Genomic DNA, 17586 nt, shown 5'->3' with positions numbered 1-17586 from the left:
AAACAGGGACATCCTGCTGACTTGTAATAGTCAAATAACAAAAAGTTTGATGACATCAAGAAGGGATGGCAAACAGCCGAGCCAAATCGCAGCAGTAATCCAACATAATATTGGAAAAAAGAGAAAAGAAAAGAAGTTAGGAGAAAAGAGAAAGAAAATAAAACAAAAGGGAATCAGAAAGAAAACATGAAAGAAGGGAAACTAAAGGGATCATGGATCCGGGGCTAGCACCGGCAGCAACTATAGGAGGCCATAACTAGTAGGAGGCAAGGATGGTAAGGAATAGCGTATCCAAGGTTCCCAAACCTTAAGGAATCTCAGATGAGAATCATGAAGAATGCTAGACATCTGCTCATTGAACAACACAGCATTCATCCGAGTCCTCACCCCTTGAAAGACTACCGAAGGGTTCTCCAAGCTTGAGCTATAGTACGTTTAGTCGAAATGAATAGGTACGATGCCAATTTCTGTTGAGACCTAGACTGACCCAAAATTGGGCAATGCAGGAGGGCCACCCTTGCATCCCTATGGACCGTAATTTGAAATAGCGTTTGAAGCAAACCGAAAACCCTAGACCAGAAGCCGATCAATCATGGGCACGCCCACCAAATGCGCAAGACATCCCCACGTAGACCACAGTTCCGAAAACACCTATCTCCGCCAGTCGGATTAAAGTGAGCAGTCCGAGCCGGGACCCAGTACCACCGTAGTAGAACTTTGTAGGCTGTCTCAAGAGTGACTGTATTAAATTAACATTTCGCCACCATCCCCAGACCTTACGCCAATCCTCGGCCGCAATCGAAACACCCAGATCTCGCTCCTACTGAGAAACATAAGACAGGGGCGATGAGGAAGACCTACCGTTAAGGGAGGCATATATTACAGAAATAAGGCCAGGGGACCCTGGGGAATGCTGACAAGCGTGCTCAAAGGGCGTTTTGCGGTAAGGATATGTAGAGGTATGAAGGAGGGATAGGACCCAGTGGCGCAATTGCAAATACCGATAATATTCCCGTGGCAGGACCCCCCTGGATTCTCGAAGAGACTCCCAAGATGGAAGCGTACGAGTGCTCAGAAAATCGTGTACAATAACAAAGCCATGGGAGGTCCACCAAGAGAAAGAAGAGGGATGTTCTAGGCCTGGTGGAAATAAAGGATTATGAGTGATCGGCAAAAGGGGTAGGAATGACAAAATCAAATTCCCCGAATATTTAACAGAATCCCAGATTCTCAAACTGTGAAGCATAATAGGGCTCAAATCCGGAGGGCGCAATTTAGGTGGGAGCCAAAGCAATGTAGTTAAGGAAAGCAGAGAACAGTTGGGTAATTCCAAGAGTACCCACAATGGAATATCAGTCGTGGCATGAAGCATAGACAACTGGGAAATCTGAGCCGCCAAATAGTATCTAGAAACGTGTGAAACTCCCAAACCTCCCTGTAGTCTATGGGTATACAGAGTGGCTCTAGGCACTCTGGGACATTTACGAGCCCAAATAAAACTGAGAATCCAGCTCTGTAGTACACGAAGAAAAGACACAGGGACATGAATAGGGAGAGTACGGAAAAATATAAGATCTTCGGTAGAAAAGTTATCTTAACAGCATGTATCCGGCCAATCCATGATAAAGAAGGAAACTGCCAAGAATGAAGCAGGGAAGTAACGGAGCCCAGTAAGGGGTAATAATTGGCTGAAAATAAGGCAGAGTAGGAGGAAGTAAGTGTAACGCCAAGATAAGCCAGAGAATGGGATGCCCAATGGTAGGAAAATTGAGTCTGCAACGGTTCAAACAGGTCAGCAGGGAGCGTAATATTCAATGCCATGGTTTTAGACAAATTGATGCAAAGGCCAGATATATAGTCGAGAAACGATCCAATATGACCTGGAGGTTGGGGAGAGTGAGGAGAGGATTGGTTAAAACCAAGAGGGCATCATCCGCATAGAAGCTGGCCTTGTATTGAATGCCGGCATAGGGGACACCAGAAATATCCGGGTGATTTCGAATGGCTGCAGCTAAAGGTTCAAGAGCGAGAACAAAAAGAGCAGGTGATAATGGGCATCCCTGTCTTGTGCCCCTGAACATAGGGAAGGATGAGGAAAAAACCCTGCATATTTAACAGAGGCCGAGGGAGACGAATATAAAGCTGAGATCCAGGCCAATAATGCGTCACCAAACCCCCATCTAGACAGCGTATATGTCAAGTATTCCCAAGAAAGTGAATCGAACGCTTTATAAATTATTATTATTATACAGTATTTATATAGCGCAAAAGGGTTTGCTCAGTGCTGTACAGTAGCAAGGGGGACAGAACATGAGACAAGACGGTAACAATACAATACACAAGGGGTTCGAGCTTACAATCTAGGAGGGAGGGGAAAGTGGTACAGGAGGAAGTGGCTGTGGGGGGATGGAGTGGTGGGAGAAGTGGAGGAGATCAGATTGTTAGGTGAGGGTGGGGTAGGCTTCCCTGAAAATGGGTTTTCAGGGTGCGCCTGAAGGTGAGGAGGGTAGGTGACAGTCTGATGGATTGGGGTAGGGAGTTCCAGAGGATGGGGAAAGTCCTGGAGAAGTCCTGCAATCGGGCGTGGGAGGAGGAGACCAGGGAGTTAGAGAGTAGGAGGTCCTGTGAGGAGCGAAGGGCACGGGTAGGGTGGTATTTGGGTATCAGGTCAGTTAGGTAGTTTGGGGCGGCGTTGTGAATGGCTTTGTAGGTCAGAGTTAGCAATTTGAATTTGATGCGCTGGGCAATCAGGAGCCAGTGAAGGGATTGGCAGAGGGGGGTGGCATATGTGGAGCGGTTGGTTTGGTGAGGTGGATGAGTCTAGGCGTGAGATGATGAGGGAGTGTACGAGTTGTTTAGTAGTGTCTGGGGTGAGGAATGTACGTATCTTGGAGATGTTGCGGAGGTGGAGCCTGCATGACCTTGATAGTGATTGGACATGAGGTTGGAAGGAAAGGTTTGAGTCCAGGGTGAAACCCAGGACTTTGGCATGTGGGGTGGGAGTGATGGTGGCATTGCTAGTAGTGATGGAGAGGATGGGGGGGGGGCGCGGGCTGGGGGGAAGACCAGGAGCTCGGTTTTGGACAGGTTTAATTTGAGGAAATAGAGCGACATCCAGTCTGATATGTCGTTCAGGAGGTGGGCGATGCGGGCGGAGAGTGATTGGGTGAGGTGGGGGGTGGAGAGGTAAATTTGTGCGTCGTCGGCATAGAAGTGGTAATTGAAGCCATGGGAGTGTATTAGTTTGCCAAGGGAGGAGGTGTAGATGGAGAAGAGGAGGGGTCCGAGGACAGAGCCTTGGGGGACTCCAACAGAGAGGGGGAGGTGGCAGTGTTATAGGTGATGCTGAAGGAGCGTTGGGATAGGTAGGAGGAGAACCAGTAGAGAGCAGCGTCCCTGATGCCAAGAAAGTGCAGTTTAGTAAGGAGGAGAGGGTGGTCGACTGTGTCAAAGGCCGCGAAGAGGTCAAGGAGCAGGAGGACTGAGTAATGGCCATTAGCTTTGGCGGTTAGCAGGTCATTGGTGATTTTAAGTAGGGCGGTTTCGGTGGAGTGTAGGGGACGAAAGCCAGACTGTAGTGGATCAAGGAGGTTGTTATCAGTGAGGTGGGCGCTTAGGCGATTGTAGGCCAGGCGCTCAAGGAGCTTGGAAGTGAATGGTAGCAGGGAGATGGGTCTAAGGTTGTTTAGGTCAGTGGGGTCAAGGGAGGGTTTTTTGAGTATGGGGGTGATGTGTGCGTGCTTTAGAGGGGAGGGGAAAGTGCCAGTGGAGAGGGAGAGATTGAAGATGTGGGTGAGGGAGCGAATGATGGAGGGGGGGGTGACTGGAGGAGCTGTGAGGGGATAGGGTCCAGGTGGCAAGTGGTGAGGCGGGCTTCAGTGAAGACCATAGAGACCTCCTCAGTGGTGGCTGGGCTGAAGGAGCGTAGCGTTGGGGAGGTGATAGTGTGCGAGGCGTTAGGTATAGTGGGGGGTAGTGCGGCTATGAGGTCGGAGGAGGGGAGAGTTTAGGGGGTGATGGAGGCAGGGGGGGGCTAGGTGGAGAGGTAGATTGCGAGTTGACAATGTCCTTATGGATTGCGTCAATCTTGTTTTGGAAACGATTGGCAATCTCGTGGGTGGTGAGTAAGTGTCAGAAACCGCCTGGCAGTGTCTCTAGCAGCCCACAGCACGGATTTCCTCAGGGCGTGGGGTCTAAGTCCCAGCCTGCTATTCACCAGGGCCCCTAATGGTGGGGATGGACTTGGTGCAGACTGGAACCAGGTTGCAAACCCCGAGTGGGTCTGGCTGTGGTAGAGAGCACCGGCTGGGGACTGCAGGAATTGAGTCTGATGGGAAGAGGCAGGCAGACTTACTAGTAGCGATCTGTGCGGGATAGATGGATGGATGGATGGATCGTCTGGGTGACTGAAAGCGTAGTCAGGCGGGCCAGGTCAGCAACGTGCGGGCAGCGAGGTACCGGAGGAGCAGGCAAAGAATGGTCGAGGTCACAAGCCGGGTTCAGTAACTAGCGGACAGCGCGGTACACAGGGTCAGGCAGAAGGATGGTCAGGCAAGCCAAGGGTTAAGCAGGATACAATCAGGGTCAGGTACAATGCAGAGGTCGGCAACGGAGTAACACAGGATCAGATAACAGGAAAAGAGCACAAAGACCAAACTGCAATTTGACATACCTCTATCTCCGTTTAAATAGCCCGCCCTGCGCTGTCATTGGTGCCTGGCATGCGTCCGTGATCGCAAGAGCGCATGCGTGGCCATCGCGATCGCCCGGGTCTCACTGCCCGCTGATTGGAATGCATCGGTGTCCTGCGCATGCGCCGCCCGGCGTATCGCGGCAGGGACACCGATCCCTGACAGTGAGGTAATGAGTGGAGGTGGGGGGGAGAGAGCAGGGATTTGAAAGTGGAGAAGAGCCGGCGAGGACAGGTGGAGAGGGTGTTGATAAGGGTTACGAAATAGGCTTGCTTGGCGGCATGGAGGGAGGTGGTGTAGGTGAGGAAGGCGGCTTTGTAGAAGGAGAACGCACGAGGGGATCTGGTTTTGCGCCATAAGCGCTCCAGCGCACAACTGCATCATTTGAGACATTTCGTGTGGTCATTCTGCCAGGGTTGAAGCGGTTGGGGTCTGATGTTACATGTGGTTAGGGATGCCAGGGAGTCGAGGGCAGCCAACAGTGAGTCGTTGTACGCAGTAGTGGCCAGGTCAGGGCATGACAGAGGGAGGATACTGTCATACAGACGGTCAGCTGCCGGGTGGAGATGGGCCGGGTTCAGGTTGCGGAGGTTACGGTATGATGGTTTGAAGCTTTGGGGGGGGGGAGTTAGGGGAGGGGGAGATGGAGAATGTGAGGAGGTGGTGGTCAGGGAGGGGGAAGGGGGTGTTAGTGAAGTCGTGGGGGGTGCAGAGGTGGGAGAAAACGAGGTCCAGGGTGTTTCCATTGGTGTGGGTGGAGGACTGTGTGTGCTGTGTGAGTGCGAAGGAGAAGGTTAGGGGGAGGAGTTGGGAAGTAGCCGGGTTGTTGGCATTGATGGGGATGTTGAAGTCCGAGGATGATGGTCGGTAGCTCGAAGGAGAGGAAGAAAGGAAGCCAGGTGGCAAAGTTGTCTAGGAAGAGGGATGCAGAACCAGAAGGCCGATAGATTACCGCAATCCTCAGGGGGGTGGGAGAGAAGAGCCGGATTCAGTAGGCTTCGAAGGAGGAGAAGGATAGGGAGGGGGGGTTAGGGAGGAGCTGGAAGGTGCTCAGCAGTGGCAGGAGCATACCGACCCCACCGCCTCTGCGGCCGCTCAGTCTGGGTGAGTGGGTCCAGACGAGGCCTCCATAGGAGAGTGCTGCAGGGGAGGTGGAGTCAATGGCTTGGATCCAGGTTTCGGTGACCGCTAGGAGGTTGAGGGAGTGGGAGACAAAAAGGTCGTGGATGGCGGTGAGCTTGTTGTAAACCGAGCGGCGTTCAGGAGTGCAACCCACAAATGTCTAGGGATGAAAGAAACCATGGTATCTTGCGGCGATGTAAAATATGAATGAGATGGATGACTTTACGGATGTTATCAGCAGCTTGTTGCCCCAGAACGAAGCCAACCTGATCTCGATGAATAAGTGAGATTAGATACTTATTAATTCGGGTGCTCAGAATCTTTCCCAGAATCTTCAAGTTCACGTTTAGCAGCGAGATCGGTCTGAAAGCTTGTGGGTCAAAGGCATCTTCAGCTTTCTTAGGGATCATAGTAATATTCATCTGAAGAGACTCCAAGGACCCTGCTTCAAAGAATTGAAAAAGGCCACCAAATGAGGAACCAGAACGGTGGCAAATTTTTTATAATAGAGACCAGAAAACCCATCTGCTCCTGGAGCCTTGGAGGCCTTCAAAGATTTGATGAGGTTGAGATGACAATCTTTTGAATTAAAGATAAATATTGGAAGGAAATGAAAACATGATCTATTCTACAAAAGCTCAAGTGCGGGGCCGAATAAAAAGTGTATTCCCACAACGTAGGATGCATTTCCCGCCAGACGTCAACCAAACCATAAGCTTGCAGCGTATCACGCAATTTAGATTCCTGACAAAGGTCATGGCTAGGGGTCCCTTCCGCCGGGTAATGGCGATCGACAGAGGAATTAAGAGCAGCATTCCAATCACCCAGCAATAAGAGGATACTACGTTGGTGGTGCGAAATCACCTTCAGCAAGTGAGAAAAAAATTTGTGTTGAAATCAATTTGGTGCATAATAACCCACCAGGGACACCTCCTGATCCCAAAGGGTACACCGGAGGAGCAAATATCTACCGGTGGGGTCAGCTATTTCCAGGTTGCAGGTAAACAGCAGATTACGTCTAAAAGCGATCACCACGCCCTTATGTTTCTCAAGGGCCAAGGCAGAGTAAAAAATCGGATAATGGTGGGAGAGGTAGCGCGGCGTGGAGGATTGAGAAAACTTAGTCTCCTGTAGGCAGACTACATCCACATCTTGGGACTTGAGATGATGGAACACCTTAGAACGCTTGGTCGGAGAATTAAAACCATGGATATTTTGAGAAAAAATCTTCAAAGGTTTTAGAGCCATACTGAGTCAAGGGAATTCAGCTGCCAAAGTACGCTAAAAACAACGGTCCATGCCTCAAAACGCACCCTTACCGTGGGCTGCCCCATATCCGTGAGAAAAAAAGAGGGAGAAAAAAAACAAACAAAAAACAAGAGACAGAAGAAGAAAACGTACACTCTAAGATAGCGCAAAGAAACCACACTCAGTGGAACTTGCGACCTAACCATAAGGACGCACATTGGGGGGGTGGCTCTACCACCGGGCACAGGAGTGTGTCATAACCAACATAATTCATAAAACCTTCGTGGGGAGGGGAAGGAAGGGGGGAGGGGAAGAGAAAAAAAAAAAACACAAGGGGGGGGGGGAACAAAACAGGCAAAAAGACAACGTCAATTACATTACCTTAATAATGCATAATATGACACCATTTTGTATCTGTTTATTCATCTACAGATCAAAACCATAAGCTTCCATCTGCAGAAAAGTCAGTTAAAGCAACCTTGCAACTAAAAAAAAAAAGTTGGTTTTTAAATTAAATGTTCCTCTATTTAACCCCTCATTAATGCTTAGTTTATGCTAATTAGCCCTAATTAACTCCTTTTTCTCCTTCTCCATTCAAGTATTATTTCCATGCTGATTTTTTCTGTTAGTTTCTATAATAACTAATAATATTTATACTTTTTTTAGTTTTTGTTTGTTTTTTTCATTAATATTTTTACACCTTTAACATATATTTACAAATTTCACATTTAAAAAAAAAATCGCAAAACACTTTATTAATTTATAAATAACTTTGCAATGCTGTGTACCAGAATCATCATTTTTGTGTAATTTTAAACAGGTCAAATTACACTTCACATTTTATGTGCAGTGACGCAATTTATTTTTAAACACTACTCCAAAAAAAAAATGTTTTGTTATGTTTAATTGTTTAAGGATTGCGAAAAAAAAATTGTTGTAAGACAATATTCACGAAAAGAAAGCCTTGTTTGTCCTTAAAAAAAACTAAACATGTATTATTTTTTTATCTTAAGTAAATGACAAAGTTATCACCGAATAAACAGGCCCATAGCAGAAATGTAAACATTGCTCTGGTCCATTGGTCCATAGGGGGTGATCAGGTGTGAGAGTCGAAGTGGTTAAAGCTTTAAGAGCATCAGATAGATACTGTATAATTTAAAAAGCAGCAAATTACTTTTTAAACACAAGTGCTATACATGCCAATATTGTCTTTCTATTGGCATTACAACTTACACCAGATCACTAGAAGATACTTCTAAGGTGGATCATGAATAATGGATTTCTGGCAAATCCCTTCAGTACCGCTACAAAATGTAAGCAGTTCTCCATACTTAGCCACACAGGTTCATCTAGATTTTGAATAATTAGGAGTAAGTGTTGGAAAATAAATAGAATTTTCACAGAAATTTAACTTTTCAAATCCCTTAAACTGTTACTAAACCCATGACCTGGCAGTCATTATATCTGGTCTCCCACAGTACCCAGAACATGGAAGTGCAATTATTTTAGTAAATATAAATTGCTAAATACCTGCATCAGCAGTCAGAGCAGTCTTGTGACTTCTATCAGTATCCAGCAGAGTACATGTTAAAGCTTGTAGGAGGAATTTTCATTCTGCTCTAGAAGGATGCAAAACGCCTTACCTCTGTCTGGACAGTGCTGATTGGCCCGGTGTTGATCACATGCACTCTCCCAAGAAAAAAAAAACCTCTCTAGCAATACACACCAACATGAGCATGTGCAGAGTGACTCCACATGATAGGTCTTATCAGGAGATAAGAGGGGGGCACTGGAAGGAGGGGAGGATCAGAGAAGTCAGGATCAAACTGCGGTTTTACACAATGCAGACGATTAACCCCTTAGGTTCCACAGTGATTATAACAAGCATGCTTTACTGCATATACGTATTGATTTTACTGTTGTGGGTTTAGTAACACTTTAAATGACTGTCCATAAAATTTACCTTTTTCAAACAAGCCAACTCCTTTAATATGCAAGATTGGATATTCCACTGGGCCATTGCTATGTGCATCTTCATTGTTCACACCAGTTGCCCTGGAAAAGACAATTTTAACCTTAAAATAACTTTGGTATCATCTCATCTCATTTCATCTCCCACATAAAAGAAACTGTAAAAAAAAACCTGTTACTTCAAACCAGTATAACTAATACCTATAAAGGAAGGCTGCCAGTATGCATGCTACTTCAAGAGGGTAACCATTGATGTATTTTAACTTGGTAAGACAACTCTTTAAAAGATGTTAACAACACTAAGTCTATGCTTAGTCAGGGCAGTGAGGCTTAAAGCAATCAGATTCACAATGGTCCTAAACATGTCCTAAACATAGCGTATTTTTGCACTATACTGTAGGTAGCTGCTGTATAGATTTGGTCTAATTACACCTCACACAAAGTCTTCATAGAATTATATTTTTTAAAACTAAAATCTGTGCAAGACATCATCTAAATGTATAATTTGTACAAAAAAAATGTCTCTGCTTACCTCCCTTGTATATAAATGACCCATAGAAATTTGGTCATGGTTTTAAACCTGCTATACATACTGTAAGCTAAGAAAACTATGTAGAAAATGTGTATGTAATGCTATTATACAATAAGAGAACTGAACAAGGGTGTGTTTCCCTTCACATCAAAAAGCCACCTGGATAAATGCAACTTTTATTAAATGATATAAAAAGGTACAGTATGTAATATAGCCATACATGTAAATTCCTATAGGTTGAGGTCAAACAGAAAATATTTCACATTTTATGTGCCCAAAGAGCAACATATATCTATGTGGATATTACCCTTTGCAATTACATGTATGGCATAACGCCTGTTTTATATGCATAGAGGCTAACTAGCATATAGTTATGGGGAATATATGATCTCCATCCTCTTTCACTACATATCACAAGATGATGTACTAGTCTCTTTCTCACTCCAAATATAAACTGTCTCTCTAGTAACACTAAAAGGTGAGATCCGTCTATCTATGATATGTAATGCAGGCACACCTATCCGTGTAGATCCAACACACCACTAATGGACAGGCCCCATATTCCACATATTCACAAAAATACCTCTCTAGAGATGATCACATCTCTATCCCAATAGACATGGGCAATCCTTACCCCAAAAGGACAAAATTAGGGTAGGTAAAGAAAAAATACATGTGATCATATATTATACTATACAATAATATCCTGAAGAGCACGTGGTTTTGTCAGAAGATTGCAGAATACAGCCATAGGTAGTTGTACAGGTAGCAAATATTATACTGTCTTTGATTTACATCCATGGAGATGAAAAGAGATTACATGTCATTACCCTCTACTAGGATACAGACAAGAAAAAGATCACCCAACATTATTATTATATTATTATACAGGATTTATATAGCGCCAAAAGTTAGCTCAGCGTTGTACATTATAATGGGAGACAGTACATGAGACAGTACAGTAACAATACGATTCAATACACGAGGGGTTCAAGGGCCCTGCTCCTTGGAGCTTACAATCTAGGAGGGAGGGGATAGTGATACAGGTGGAAATAGCTGCGGGGGATGGAGTGGTAGGAAGAGTGGAGGAGTTCAGTAATTAGCTGAGGGTGGGGTAGGCTTATCTGAAGAGATAGGTTTTCAGAGTGCGCCTAAAGGTGAGGAGGATTGGTGATAGTCTGATGGATTGGGGTATGGAGTTCCAGAGGATGGGGGAAGTCCTGGAGATGGGCATGGGAGGAGGAGACCAGGGAACTAGAGAGTAGGAGGTCTTGTGAGGAGCGGAGAGTACATTTTGGGTGGTATTTGGATACCAGATCGGTGATGTAGTTTGGGGCAGTATTATGAACAGCTTTATATGTCAATGTTAGCATTTTGAATTTTATCCGTTGGGCAATCGGAAGCCAGTGGAGGGATTGGCAGAGAGGGGTGGCGGATACGGAGCGGTGAGTAAGGTGGATGAGTCTGGCCGCAGCATTCAAGATAGACTGAAGTGGGGATAGCCTGCGGTGAGGTAAGCCGATGAGGAGGGAGTTACAGTAGTCGAGGCGTGATATATTGAGGGAGTGAATGAGTTGCTTAGTGGTTTCCGGGCTTAGGAACAGATGTATTTTGGAGATGTTGCAGAAGTGAAGTCTACATCAGTGAATGGACCTGGGGCTGGAAGGACAGATTGGAGTCTAGGATGACACCTAGTACTCTGGCTTGAGGGGAGGGACTGATGGTGGTGTTGTTGGTCTTTATGGAGAAGAAGAGGGGGGGGGGGGCGCGGGCTGGGGGGAAAACTAGGAGCTCAGTTTTGGAAAGATTTAGTTTGAGGAAGTGGAGTGACATCCAATTCGATATGTCGCTCAGTAGGATTGTGATACGGGTGGAGACTGAAGGGGTGAGGTGAGGGATAGAGAGATAGATTTGCGTGTTGTCGGCATAGAGATGGTAGTTGAAGCCGTGAGAGTGTATCAATTGGCCAAGGGAGGAGGTGTATATGGAGAAGAGAAGGGGCCCGAGGACAGAACCTTGAGGGACCCCAACAGAGAGGGGGAGTGAAGAGGAGGTGGCAGCATTATAGGTAACACTGAAGGAGCGCTGTGATAGATAAGAAGAGAGCCAGGAGAGAGCGGAGTCTCTGAGGCCAAGAGAGTGCAGTTTTTTGAGGAGGGGGTGGTCAACCGTGTCGAAAACCGCAGAGAGGTCGAGGAGTAGGAGCACTGAATAGTGGCCATTAGCTTTGGTGGTTAGCAGGTCATTGGTGAGTTTGAGTAGGGCAGTTTCGGTGGAGTGTAGGGGGCAGAAGCCAGATTGTAGGGGATCAAGGAGGTTGTTGTCAGTGAGGTGGGAACACAGGCAATTATAGACTAAGCGCTCTAGGAGTTTGGATGTAAATGGCAGCAGGGAGATGGGTCTAAGGTTGTTCAGGTCGGTGGGATCCAGGGAGGGTTTTTTAATTATGGGAGTGATGTGCACGTGTTTTAGAGGGGAGGGGAATGTGCCAGTAGAGAGGGAAGGATTAAAGATGTGTGTGAGGGAGCATAGGATGGAGGAAGAGGGTGTTCGTAGGAGTTGTGAGGGGACAGGGTCAAGGGGGCAGGTGGTGAGGTGGGCTTCAGAGAAGACCTTGCTGACCTCTTCAGTGGTAGCGAGGTCAAAGGAGTGGAGTGTTGAGGGGGTTTTAGTGTGAGGAATGCTAGGTGGGGTGGGAGTCTGGGCAGTGGCGAGGTCGAAGGAGTGGAGTGTTGAGGGGGTTTTAGTGTGAGGGATGCTAGGTGGGGTGGAAGTCTGAGCAGTGGTGATGTCCCTACGAATTGTGTTGATCTTGTTTTTGAAGTGGTTAGTAATCTCGTGGGCGGTGAGTGAGGTACTGGGTGGAGGTGAGGGCGGAGAGAGTTGAAAGTTGTTGGAAGTTATTTGGTGCATATTGGATAATCTCATTGTTGCCTGTGTCCCAGGAGGATGCCCGTTTTAAGGTGTGACCATTAATTGTTGAAAAATTAGGTTACTCCATGTATGTGCATCATTAGCTTCAAAAACAATTCTTAAAACCATTTAGCTCATTTATTTTCTGTACAGCTTTAGTCACATAGCTTTCCAGTAATTAAGTATGTCCAACGATGTGCAGGCAGATGGATGCCTCAGGCTCTGGGCTGAACCGCTCATGAAAAGTTGTTTAATTGCTTTTATTGCATGCACCACAATCTCTGAATGGGGGAGAGGATCCTGTGACTCATCAGACTGTTCCCCATTCAGACAGGAGGGAGGAGGCACAATGCTATCACAGCAGCTCAGCCAAGAACCTGAAGCTGTTAACCAGCACAGTGCTAGAAATTAAGAGTCAGGAAGAGGACGGGGCATCCCTGCAGTGGAAGTTTCTAGGGGATCCAAAAGCCTGCACAATGTAGGGCATACTTTATTACATTCATTACAGGTAATGAATGTGACTAAAGATATACACACAAAAAATAAACTTCACCTTTAATTTACTGGATTACACAGAAATTCTACCTCAGTATGCAATTGGGCTATCCGACATAAAGACTCAAAGGATACAAATTATTTAACTGATTCATATACAAAAGCAATATAATATGCAAACTGCAGTGTATAACAAATTTAAGTAGGCACATTGACAATCAAAAATGTGGAAAACGGATTAGTGATTAGGATAATTCTTACCATGTGACACTTCTTTTTTGCTCAATATCCTATAAAAAGAAAAAGATATTTTAATTCTTTTCATGAGAAACACTTTCCAGTATATACAGTATCAATATTTTTCAATTAGATGATTTGCTGCATTTTGAGTATACAGAAACATTTCATTTTACAGAACTATCTTTTGTCTGATACCAAAAACGTATGTTTTTTAATTATTCAAACAACTGGAGATCATCAGTGAGGCACAGCTGTGCCTTTTTTTCCAAAACTACAAATCATTCAAACTAGCCAGAGCTAAGATGCATCTGATTCAGCCAAACTGCAATTGCAAAGAAAATTTCAACTCTCAACAACTCTCAAAGTCAACAAATGTTCTAGGTTTTGGTAAAGGTGTCATTTGGTTCTTGACCTCTAATTATGTTATTGATTGTTACACGTATTGGGAAAAATATACTGTTCCACCAATTGCTATGCTATGCTATTTTTGTAATCATAAGCTATTTATAGTAGTTGAAATGTACAGTACGGCAGGACCATAAATAGTATAACCTGCTCTCTTGTCAGGCACTAGTGATGGTCTGAACACCTCCTGTTCGGTTTGCAGTCGAACATTTGAAACTAAAGAAAGTTCTGCCACGAACATCGAACATAATGCAAGTCTATGGAACTTGAACTTGTAAATTCAAAAGTGCCCATTTTTTGAAGGGGTATGAGGACGTGGGTACTGCCCTGAAGGACATGAATCAGTGAAAAAAAAAATTTCAAGAAGTACTGTTTTTAAAAGGGTAGTCATTTTTCATTGCTTAAAGTAAAAAAAAAAAAATTAACAAATTCCAATATCATGTCTGGGGGGTCCCTGTAAACTACCTGCAAAGTTCCACATCCGTACAATGTACATTTTTTAAAAATGAAATTTTTATTTAAAAAAAAACAAAAAACAAAGAACATATAATATATACCAGCCCTTTATGTCTGGTAGGACATTTAAGGGGAACCTCCCAAAATGGGGGGGGGGGAGTGCATAGGGTTCCCCCTAAAAGCCATACCAGGCCCTTAAGGCCTGGTAGGACTTTTAAGGGGAACCCCACCCCACAAAAATTGGGAGAGAAAGCCTGGGGGCCCCCCTAGATATCTACCAGACCCTTGATCCGAGCACAGGCCTGGCAAGCCAGGAAGGGGGGGGCAAACTAGCTCCCCCCCTCCCTGGACCTTACAGGCCACAGTATCCCCATGCCGAAGAGGACAAGGGCTTCTTCCCCACAACCCTGGCCCAGTGGTTGTGGGGGTCTGTGGGCAGGGGGGCTTATTAGCATCAAGGTACCCCTTTAAATAAGGGGGCACCCTGATGCTTCCCCCCACCCTTCTGAATGAGTAAGGGATACGTGTACCCCTACCCACTCACTAAAGGGTTAAAAGTGTGAAAAAAAAGACCAGAAAAAATCCTTTATTGAACAAAAAAATCATTTTGGACAAGTCCTTTAGTAAAAAAAAAAAAAGCCCCCAAAAATGGTTCCAGCATTGTAATTCATCCTCAACCACAGCATCCAGCATTGTCATGATGACGGCAACTCACTGAAATAAAAAAGAGTAAAAAACATGCCTGCCGATCCGTCTGCACCAGCCGAGTACTCGCCACTATCTGACATTTGCGAGTCATAGGTAAACAATTGGGTGGAGCTTGCTGTGACATCACTGCTAGCTCTGCAACTGTCAGAACTGTCATCCACATTTGGGCGGGGTTAGCAGTGACGTCACCGCTAGGTCCATCCAATTATTAATGCCAATTCTGACAGTTGTCAGTCAGATGTACAATTGGGTGGAGCTACCAGACTTAGTCACTTAGCCGTGATTGGCCAAAGTCAACAAGACTGTGGCCAATCACGGCTCTTCCTGTGAATGCCCCAGATATTCAGTGAACACACGAACATCCAATGTTCGAGGCAAAAGTATGTTCAACTCGAACATATAGACCAATCCTATCAGGCACATTACTACTGTATGACCGTATTAGAGTGATCACAGTGTCATGTCCTTGCACCTGGACCTAACAACACCACTATGTATGGGAGATGGGAGTATACAGAATCAGTGCTCATTGATAAGGTCTAGTGGGTAATAACTAACATTTGCCTGTTTTGTTAAAACGACCCTGAAAATAGGATCAGTGTTTAAATAGGATAATGCTCATTATACATAGAAAAAAAATATATTTAGAACTTATTCAGAATCTGTAGTAGCTTGACAAAAAATGGATATGAAAAAAACAAAACTAATGGCTAACCTATCTTGTCACTTACCTCCACAAACAACTCTTTAGTTTTCCCTTCCAACTTCTTAATATGATGAATGGCTTTGTTAACACAAGGCAATGGTGTGTTCACCAGTTCACAGCTACGCCTTCTTGCTGAGTCTACAGAATCCATACTTTTAAGCATACCTATAAATAGACCATTCACAGCTTAATACGTTATAAATGAACTCACAATTTTATAGTCAATGCAAAAATCTGTAGTGTGGTTGGTATGTGGTTAATCAATTCAGCAGGGTATTAGAGGCCGCTAATAAGGCTCTTTAACTACAAGAGATTTTTGTTGACTAAGGTTGCAAGTCCACCAACACAGAAAACTGTTTTGAGCTCATGTTGAAATGCTAAATCAGCCACAAGCTTCTTATATTTGATAACACCCTTGCCTAAGATTGCTTTGGTGAACACAGACCGCAGGGATCAGAGGTGCATAATGCACAGAGTGCAGTGGTGAGTAGTGCATAAGACACAGAGTGCAGGAGTCAGGAGTGTGTAATACCCGAAATGCAGGGGTCAGGATTGTATATAGCACAGACCACAGGAGAGTTAAATGCACAGGTCAGTAGACAGAGTACAATAAAGAATTACCTACTCCCCAGCACAGACCCCCCTGCACTAGTACAGATCCCCTCCCCAATACAGGTCTCCTCCACATCCCACAAGTACAGATTCCTTCCCACTAAAAAAGATTATCTTCCCCAGTACAGATTAATTAAACTCCCCCCCCCACCCCAGCGATTCCCCTGATTATAGATCTCCTCTCTCTCCACTACAAATCACCCCCAGTACAGATCTCCCCCCTTTCACCAGTGCTGATTTCCTTATCAGTACAGATCTCCCCACCTCTACTTGTACAGATTTTCTACCTCAGTTATATTTAACCTCCCCTCCCCCCACCCCCACCCTGAGAACGCCTGATTACAGATCCTACTCCCTCCCAGTACAAATCCTCCCCAATAACATTTTGCCTCAGTACAGATTACCCCTCCAGTACAGATCTCCCTCCAATCCAGTGCAGATCTCCTTCCACCCAGTTAACCCCCCCCCCCCAGTACAGAAATCTCCTCCCCCCAGCACAGATCCTTCCTCCTTAGTACAGATTCCCCAAATACAGATCTCCCCCTCCAAGAAACTCACCAGACTAGGCAGTTCAGAGTAAAGTACAGTGAGGGAAAGTCCTGTCTCTCCGGATAATGTGACCTGACCTCCCTTGTTCTGAACTGATGCCTGTGTTCTGTCAGGCAGCAGAATCAGGAACAGGAACCTGAAGTCTTGCTAAGGTTACAACCAGTGCTAGTTTCGTAGACAAAAATATTTTCATCATAGCAGGGGCGAACTGACCATTTAGAAACTCAGGCAGTGCCCGAGGGCCCGGGGTCAGTAGGGGGCCCCATGAGATGCCCCTGCTACCTCTTTCATAGGCTTTTTTTGAGCTTGGGCAAGGACACAGGGGCCCTATGATCCCCTATTGCCTGGGGGCCCCATGAGTTGTCAGTCCACCCCTGCATCATAGTCTTCATCAGCTGCATGTTTCCAGTGACAAAAAACTAAATAAAAATAAAAGTTTCAATTCAGATGACTAAAAAATGACAAAAACTAAAATGGTATTTTAGTCAAAAGACTATGGCTAAGCCCTGGTTCACACCGGTGTGACTTGTCATGCGATTTGACAAGTCCAAATTGCATGATAAGTTTCACCCTATTGTCTGCAATTGAACTGCATTGCCACACGGATTTGGAAAAAAGGTTCCTGCACTATTTTTGGCAATTTCAGGTGCATAAAAATCTGTCAGATTTCACACAGATGTCATCCATGTTGCACCTGAAGTCGCACTGACATGCGGCTTTAAAATTGTGCGATTTCAGTGAAGTCATACGATTTCAAAGTCGGAAGGGGATTTTGCCCCCTTCATGAAGAGACCATATTTTGCTATTTGGCACTGCATTACTTTAACTGACAAGTGTGTGTTCATGCAACACTGTCATATTTTTCATACTAATAGAACTTTCTTTTGGTGCTATTTGATCACCACTGAGTTTTTTTATACTCTCTGCTATAAAACATA

General features: G+C 45.2%; 1 protein-coding gene across 1 annotated transcript in view; it reads right to left on the bottom strand.

Moving 5' to 3' along the window:
- CCDC178 (coiled-coil domain containing 178) overlaps nucleotides 1–17586 on the bottom strand; it is a 459155-nt gene that overhangs the window by 418051 nt on the left and 23518 nt on the right. The window contains exons 2-4 of the mRNA XM_089678352.1: nucleotides 15513–15652; nucleotides 13234–13262; nucleotides 9025–9116 (exon numbers count right to left, since the gene is read on the bottom strand). Coding sequence (XP_089534478.1) covers nucleotides 9025–9116; nucleotides 13234–13262; nucleotides 15513–15650 — 259 coding nt within the window. The 5' untranslated portion in view covers nucleotides 15651–15652. The remainder of the gene's footprint in view (nucleotides 1–9024; nucleotides 9117–13233; nucleotides 13263–15512; nucleotides 15653–17586) is intronic.

This window comes from Staurois parvus, unplaced genomic scaffold (genome assembly GCF_062004578.1).
Source record: "Staurois parvus isolate SC_StPar_1 unplaced genomic scaffold, SC_StPar_1.0 ptg000203l, whole genome shotgun sequence".
NCBI classification, from domain to species: domain Eukaryota; kingdom Metazoa; phylum Chordata; class Amphibia; order Anura; family Ranidae; genus Staurois; species Staurois parvus.
The sequence above is the reverse complement of the archived record's forward strand: the minus strand, read 5'-3'. Positions and strand labels throughout refer to the sequence as shown.